Source organism: Aspergillus ochraceoroseus (assembly GCF_002846915.1).
Source record: "Aspergillus ochraceoroseus IBT 24754 chromosome Unknown P175scaffold_5, whole genome shotgun sequence".
In the NCBI taxonomy this organism is placed as follows: Eukaryota; Fungi; Ascomycota; class Eurotiomycetes; order Eurotiales; family Aspergillaceae; genus Aspergillus; species Aspergillus ochraceoroseus.
Window position 1 is genome coordinate 2,440,694 of NW_024468480.1, and position 8,799 is coordinate 2,449,492.

The window sequence follows — 8,799 nt, forward strand, 5'->3', positions numbered from 1 at the left end:
GGTTTATTATTAATAAAGAGTATATAGAGAAACCTAATATCCCTATTATATTCTCCCTATCTAGCCTACTACCTAGCCTACTTAGCCTATCCACAGCCCCTATCTACTAGATTCCCTAAATCTAGGGAATGCTATTCTAAGCTAGAGTAGACTAGATAGTCTAGTAATTTATAGTCTATAGCCAGCACGGGCCTGTAAAGATATTACTAGATTAGTAGATCTTTAGGCTAAAAATTTATTATAATATTACTGCCTCTAGGCATGTAACCTAGATAGGATAAGAGTAATTATTATATAAGGAGATAAGTTTTACTATAGGTAAGTTCTAGAGGTTTATATATAGCTTAATTAGGGCTATACAGGAATTTATAGCAAGGTTATTATACTAACCTAATCTAGATTAATAGCCTGCTATTCTATAAGATTAGTTATTTAATAACCTTACTAAAGCTACCCCTGGCTAGAGTTTTTTACAGGATGCGCGGACCTAGTAGCCTATAGCTAGGCATAGCTAGCTACTAGACTAGATTATATAAGAACCTGCCATAGCCCATACCTTTACTACCCAGGGGGAGGTCAGCAGCCCCAAGATCTAGAAGTATTTCTAGTAGGTAGCCTAGTTTAAGGAGAAGCTAGCAGTAGCCATATATTTAACTAGGGGGGTACTTATATAAGTCCTGGAGTTATTAAGTATCTAGTATATAAATATTAAGATTAACTAGTACTAAAATATATATATTAAGGATAGTATAATAGTATTTATTACTATATATTATAAAAGATTCTATACTAGTAATAATATAAAGATTATTTACTAGTATTTATTCTAGATAATTAGTAAGTTAATTATATAGTATTTATAGTTAGTATTACTATTTATATAGTAGCTAGTAGTATTCTATATTAACTAATACCTGTACTACTACTCTAGTTACTACTATAACTTAAGATTATAGAGACCTAATATTAGTAGTAGCTAGGACTAGACTAGTAAGTAATTCTATAAGATATTAAAGTAGGAGAGCTAGACTAGTATAAGATTATTATACCTACTTAATATTACTTATTATTAGGATATTATAGTAAGTATTAGCTATTATTTTTTATACCTATCTAGTATATTCCTAAATAATATATAGGTTAAGTAGGAGCAGGAGATAATTACTATAGAGGTAGATAAGGATCCTAATAAGATTAGGAATATTATAAATAAGCAGGCTAGCCATACCTCTTATATAGCTAGGATAATATATAGCTAGGAGATAACTAAGTTTAAAGGTAGTACTACTATATAATAGTTAAAATTCTAGATATCTAGCATAGACTAGTATTAATTTTTAGGATTTACTTAAGAGGACTACCCTATATTAGATAAGTAGGAGAACCTATAGGAGGAATAGGTAGTAGACTACTAGATCTAGTAGTAGGTATAATTATAGGTAGCTAATTTAGAGCAGGTATTATAGTATATGACCAGGTAGGAGATTATATTCTATAGGATATAGGGGCTAGCTATTAAAGCTATCTAGGATAGTACTAGCCTAGTTATAGCTATTATACCTACTAAGAGTAGGAAAAGCATGTTATTTATATTACCTATATATATTACTTTAAGGGGTTACACTATTATAGTCATCCTATTAATTTTATTATAAGCTAATTTAATATAGTAATACTAGATATTAGAAATCTATTATATATTATAGGAAAGCTACTACTCCTCTAATAAAGTTATAATTATACTAGTTATGCCTAAATCTATCAAGAATCTTAATTTCTATATATTTTTAAACTAGTAGTAGTTACTATAGTAACTAGACTAGATTATTATTAATAAATACTATATAATATTAAACCTATAGAAGGATTTCTAGCCTACTATAGCCTAGTTAGGCTAATTAGCTAGTGCCTATATATAAATAATATATTTAATAGCTATGTTACCCCTATCTAGTAAAGCTATATTTTTATAGCAAATCTAGTACTAGCCTAGTAAGATTAGTATATATTATAGCTAGACTAGCCATCTAAATATGGCATACTGCGTGCACTAGCCAATATTACTACATGGGATGCCCCAGGAGCTGTACTAGTAATTAACCACCCCTAGGGTGATTGGTTTTATCCAGGCATGTATCTACTAGGCCTGTGGTAGCCAGATTATTATATATACTAATATCAAGAGTTAGGTAGAGATTATTAGTCAGGAAATTAGATATAAGCTATATTATAATATAGTATTAGATTAAGCTAGGATTATGTAGTAATTCTAGGCTAGCTAGACCTAGATTATTAGTATTACTAGTATATTAAGTATGGGGATTAATATCCCTAATATCTAGTATATAATTTATATTAGCTAGCTATAAATATTATTAGATTATAGGTAGGAAAGTAGCCATGCTAGGTATAATAGAGTTACTAGCAAAGTTATTATTATCTAGCCCTAGGAGTAGGATAGCCCAAATCTATAGATTAACTAGATTACTAAGGCTAATTTTAAGTATATATAGTAGTATATAGAGATTTAGGGGGTTTTATATTAATAATATATATTAGACTAGTACTTAGATAGGACTATTAATAAGTATTCCTAGTAATAGTACTAGGATATTAATCCAGGGGAGTTACTATATAATATATGTAATTCTAAGTAGGGAGTACAGGAGCTAGTTAGTCCTACCCTAATATTACTAACCCTAGTAGCCCCTAGCTTAATATTTAGGGTACTACTATCCTTATTACCCACTTAATTAGCACTACCTATATTCCTATCTACCCCCTATCTAGTTACCCATGTAGTATTTATTTAGACAGATAATTTATTTATATCCTAGGTGCCCTCTAGGTCCAGGTTTAGGTATAAAAGTAGCCCCCACGCGGCAGCCCCTATACTAGCAGCTATTCCACCCCATCCGCAATACTCCCTAGCGGCCATCCATCAGCAGTCTAGGGTCATGCAGGCTAGAATTAATTATGAATTTATTAAGTAGGAAGCCTGGACATAATTAAATTAGTATTATATTTACACTACTAGTAGTCAGGATAGTAACTATAAGTTATATTTATGCCAATATCCTAATAGCCAGGCTATTAAGTAGTAGATAATTTAGGTCTAGTCCTAGATAGATTATATCCTATTCTAATATTATTATATATGTGGCATGCCCTAATCTATTTATTTAGGGTGGCAGGCCTACCAGCTATATATATAGTATAGTATATTAGTTCTACTTATTACCAGGATATTATATAGACCGCACAGGGAGGCTATATATAATATATTTAAGTAGCATTTATATAGCTAGATTATTAAAGGCTATGTAGTATTCCCTAATAAGAGGAATTAGTAGGCTATTAAGCCCTATATTATGGATATATATTAGATTATATTAATTATAGTATTTTTCAGGTAGGGAATTATTAATAGGCAAGGAGTTAAGATTTAGGTAATATTTTATTAATTATAGTAGATTTACAGGGAGATTAAGAATATATTATAGTAATTTTATATATATTATATTATTTAATTATTTAAAGTTAACCTATAGTAAATATATAATATTAGTAGTAATATATATATACTATAGATATTAAGGAATAATTATTAAATTATAATTAAATATAGGAATATTATATAAGTTTTATTAGTAAGTTTATATATAATTTAAGGAATATATTTTAGTTTAGAGAAAGAGTAAGAGATTATAGTAAGTATATTAAGTAATTTAGTAGTAGTATATTATTTTAAGTAAGGTTAGGATAGGGCCATCTATAATTATATATTAGATATATAGGTAGATAAGCTAGAATAGTAATTAATATTTAGGTATTATTAAAAATTATAAATTAATAGAAAGATCTATTAATTTAGGTAAAATTTAAATTATATTTTTATAATTAAGATTTAGTAATAATATATAATTAATAAGTAAGTAAATTAGGTATTATAAATATTAAAAGAATAGTTTTAATTAATAATTTATAAGATATTTAGTAGAGTAGTAAGTAAAATAGCAGGTAAATAAAATTAGTAATAAATAAATTTTGAAAAGTAAGTAATAATATAAATTAATTAAGAAATAAAAATAAATAAACTAGTAAAAAAAGAAATTTAATAAATAATTAGATTTATAAGAGTAAATAGAGTATAGGATTTTAAATAATATAAAAATAAAGAAATTTAATATAAAAAAAATAGGAATTTAATAATAAGAGTTAAGATAGTAAATTAGTATAAATAATAGAATAATTATAAAATAAAATATAAGAAAGTTTGGTAAGATTTATAGTATAAGGGGGGGAGATTAGAAGTATTAGGGTAAGAATATTATTTAGAATATAAATTAATTAGGATTAGGATTAGAAATATATTTAATAATTAAGATTAAGAGGTTATATATAGTTAGGAATTAAGGAAATTAGTAGGTAAGGGTTCCCTATCCCACAAGGGTTGAGGAAGGCTACTAGGGTGGCTCTAGGGTTTTGTGGAGGACCAGCGCTGATTGGTCAACTTATTATAGGGTAGCTTAATTTTCAGGAGTAGGATGCCTATAGAACCTGTTATATATTATAGTTTAAATTTTTACTAGATATAGATTAGCTACTTAAATTATAGATTCCTAAGTTTTAGAGCCTGTAGGTATTAGGTAAATATATAGTAGTATGTTAAAGTTAGTTGGGGTTTTGTTAAAGATTTGGTGGGGGATAGACTTAGATAGCTATATATAGTAGTAATAGATTAGTTGTATTAGTAAACTAAATAATTAGGGGCTTATCTAGTTAAAAAGCCTAGTTAAACTTTAATTTCTCTAAGTATTTCTATTAGTTTTCCTATCTAATATTATATTTTTATCTATACCTGGCTGCTACCTATCTATATTTTATTATAGAATACTAGCTATTTAAGAAGATCTTTATATTATAAATTATTATATATTACTAGTGCTAGCATGGTATTTATCCTAAGGAGGTTATAATATATCTATAGAAGAAGTATTTTCTTAAGCTATAGAATAATTAATCTATTGCTCAGGTAGTAGCTAGCTAGGCAGGAATTATCTAGTAGCTAGATAATTTATATATTCCCTATATACTAGACATGCTAGTTTCTATTATCTTTATTTATACTAACAGGCTATTATACTAGCATGATTATAGTAAGGGACTAGAGTAATATATATATATTACTACTAGTATTAAATTTATGCGAAATTACTAGAAAGAAGTATATGATTAGACCTAGTACTAGTTCTATAGAGGGATTCCTGCCTGGAAGTAGGAGAAATAATAGATCTAGCTTTAGTAATTATTCTACCTAGTTACCTAGTAGTAGGTATTCCCTAGCTAGAAAAATTTCTATTTAGTATATATTTTATTGCATGATCCCTAGCTTAAGGAGTAACCTGTCCTAATTATTACTTATGAGTAGCTGGTCGCGGAGATCAAGGCGCGGGCGGTAGTGGACAAGTAGGAGGTAGCTACCTAGGTTATCTAGACTAGGGAGCTCTAGGATGCTAATCCATGACTGTGCATGACCTACTGGGCCTGGTATTTAGCTAATATGTATATTCTAGACCTGCTTGTAGTGGTGGCTACTCCTAATCCTAAGCTAGAGGACCCTGTGAGCAGTACCATGCGTGTAGTATAGGATACTATAAAATTACTGGCCTAGTATAGCTAGCATATAGTAAAGTAGTATGGGAATAGGATCTAAATGGCTGCTATATATATTATACTGCACCAGACCCCGTACTAGCTATTGCAAGTGTATATAAATAAGAAGAATATCTAAGATTATATCTAGTTATAATAGTAGATTTTACTATTTATTATCTATATATAGATAGACTAGTTATAGAAGTAATAGCTATAGTATATTATAACTACCTAGTAGTAGAAAACATAATAGTAATTATAGTAAATAACTATGCAGGAATCCTGGCACAGTCCTAATCCTATAGAGGTTAAGGATCAGCCCCCCATAGTCTAGCTATTTATTATAACTATAATCAAGACTATATGCTTAGAGTTTTGCATTAAGTTACTAAATTAGAAAATTAAGGTTTATAAGTATAAGAGCTTGTTAATCTATGCTATAACTATATTAGGTTAGGGGGAAGTAACCTGGTAGGGCCCTAAGAGTTACCCACCTATTATTTTCTAGATATTAAAAGTAATATATTTCATGCTTATATAAAAAGTATTATAGCTAGATCTATAGTATATAGAGATTATCTATATATAGGCTGTGGCTATAGAGCAAGGGTCATAAATAGGGGATACTATAAATAAAGAGTTAGGATTCATTATTAATAAAGGGTATATAGAGGGACCTAATACCCCTATTATATTCCCCCTATCTAGTCTACTATCTAGCCTGCTTAGCCTGCCTGCAGCCCCTATTTACTAGATTCCCTAAACCCAGGGAATGCTATTTCAAGCCAGAGTAGACTAGATAGTCTAGTAATTTATAATTCATGGCCAGCATGGGCCTGTAAAGGTGTTGCTAGATTAGCAGACCTTTAAATTAAAGATTTATTATAACACCATCACCCCCAGGCATGTGACCTAGATAGGACAGGAGTAGTTATTATATAAGGAGATAAGTTTTACTATAGGCAAGTTCTAGGGGTTCATACATGGCTTGATTAGGGCTGTGCAGGAGTTTATAGCAGGGTTATTATACTAACCTAATCTAGATTAATAGCCTGCCATTCTATAAGATTAGTTATTTAATAACTCTATTAAAGCCACCCCTAGCTAGAGTTTTTTGCAGGATGCGCGGACCTAGTAGCCTGTGGCTGGATATAGCTAGCTACTAGACTAGATCATATAGGAACCTGCTATAGCCTATATCTTTACTACCTAGAAGGAGGTCAGCAGTCCTAAGATCTAGAAATATTTCTAGCAGGTAGCCTAGTTTAAAGAGAAGCTGGTAGTGGCCGTGCATTTAATTAGGGGGGTACCTGTATGAGCCCTGGAGTTATTAAGTATCTAGTATATAAATACTAAGACTAACTAGTGCTAAAATATATATATTAAGGATAGTATAGTAGTATTTATTACTATATATTATAAAGGATTCCATACTAGTAATAATATAAAGATTATCTACTAATATTTACCCTAAGTAATTGGCAAGTTAGTTATATAGTATTTATAGTTAGTATTACTATTTATATAGTAGCTAGTAATATTCTATACTAACTAATACTTATACTACTATCCTAGTTACTACTATAATTCAAGATTATAGGGACCTAATATTAGTAGTAGCTAGGACTAGACTAGTGAGTGGTTCCACAAGGTATTAAAGTAAGAGAGCCAGACTAGTATAGGGTTATTATACCTGCTTAATATTACTTATTATTGGGATATTATAGTAAGTATTAGCTATTATTTTTTATATCTATCTAGCGTATTCCTGAATAATATATAGGTTAAGTAGGAGTAGGAGATAGTTACTATAGAGGTAGATAAAGATCCTAATAAGATTAGGAATATTATAAATAAGCAGGCTAGCTATACCCTTTATATAGCCAGGATAATATATAGCTAGGAGGTAACTAAGTTTAAAGGCAGTATTATTATATAGCAGTTAAAATTCTAGGTATCTAGCATAGACTAGTACTGATTTTTAGGATTTACTTAGGAGGACTACCCTATATTAGGTAAGTGGGAGAACCTGTAGGAGGAACAAGTAATAGACTACTAGATCTAGTAGCAAGTATAATTACAGGCGGCTAATTTAGAGCAGGTATTGTAGTATATAATTAGGCAGGAGATTATATTCCATGAGGTGTAGAGGCCAGCTATTAAAGCTATCTAGGATAGTGCCAGCCTGGTTATGGCTATTATACTTACTAGGGGCAGGAAAAGTATATTATTTATATTACTTATATATACTGCCCTGGGGGGTTGTACTATTATAATTATTCTATTAATTTTATTATAAGCTAATTTAATACAGTAGTACTAGATACTAGAGATTTATTATATATTATAGGAAAGCTACCACCCTCTTAATAAAGCTATGATTATACTAGTCATGTTTAAATTTACTAAAAACCCTAATTTCTACATATTTTTGAACCGGCAGTGGTTGCTATGGCAGCTAGACTGGATTATTATTAATAAATGCCATGTAATATTAAACCTGTAGAAGGATTTCTAGCCTGCTATAGCCTAGTTAGGCTGATTGGCCAGCACCCACATGTAGATAGTATATTTAACAGCTATGTTACCCCTATCTAGTAAAGCTATATTTTTGCAGCAGATCTAGTATTAGCCTAGTAAGGTTGGTATATATTACAGCCAGACCAGCTATCTAAATATAGCATATCACGTGCACCAGCTAATATTACTATATAGGGTGCCTTAGGAGCTGTACTAGTAGTTGACTACCCCTAGGGTAATTAGTTTTATCCAGGCATGCATCTACTAGGCTTATAGTAGCTAGGTTATTATATATACCAATATCAAGAGTCAGGTGGAGGCTATTAGTTGGGAAATTAGGTGTGAGCTGTACTATAGTATGGTATTAGATTAAGCTAGGGTCATGTAGTAGTTCCAGGCCAGCCAGACTTAGGTTATTAGTGTTACTAGTATATTAGGTATAAGGATTAATATCCCTGATATTTAGTATGTAATTTATATTAGCTAGCTATGAATGTTATTAGATTATAGGCAGGAAAGTGGCCATGCTGGGCATGATGGTATTACTAGTAAAGCTATTATTATCTAGCCCTAGGGGTGGGATAGCCTAGATCTATAAATTAACTAGATTGTTGAGGCTAA

General features: G+C 30.1%; 1 protein-coding gene across 1 annotated transcript; it reads left to right on the plus strand.

Moving 5' to 3' along the window:
- Positions 1-1,529: 1,529 nt before the first annotated feature.
- P175DRAFT_0439477 (uncharacterized protein) lies at positions 1,530-8,164 on the plus strand (the record flags this gene model as incomplete). The annotated part of the gene is made up of 3 exons (XM_040893966.1): positions 1,530-1,631; positions 2,572-2,643; positions 8,009-8,164. Coding segments are annotated over 3 exons (330 nt in total), but the record flags the coding sequence as incomplete, so codon positions are not given.
- Positions 8,165-8,799: the final 635 nt, after the last annotated feature.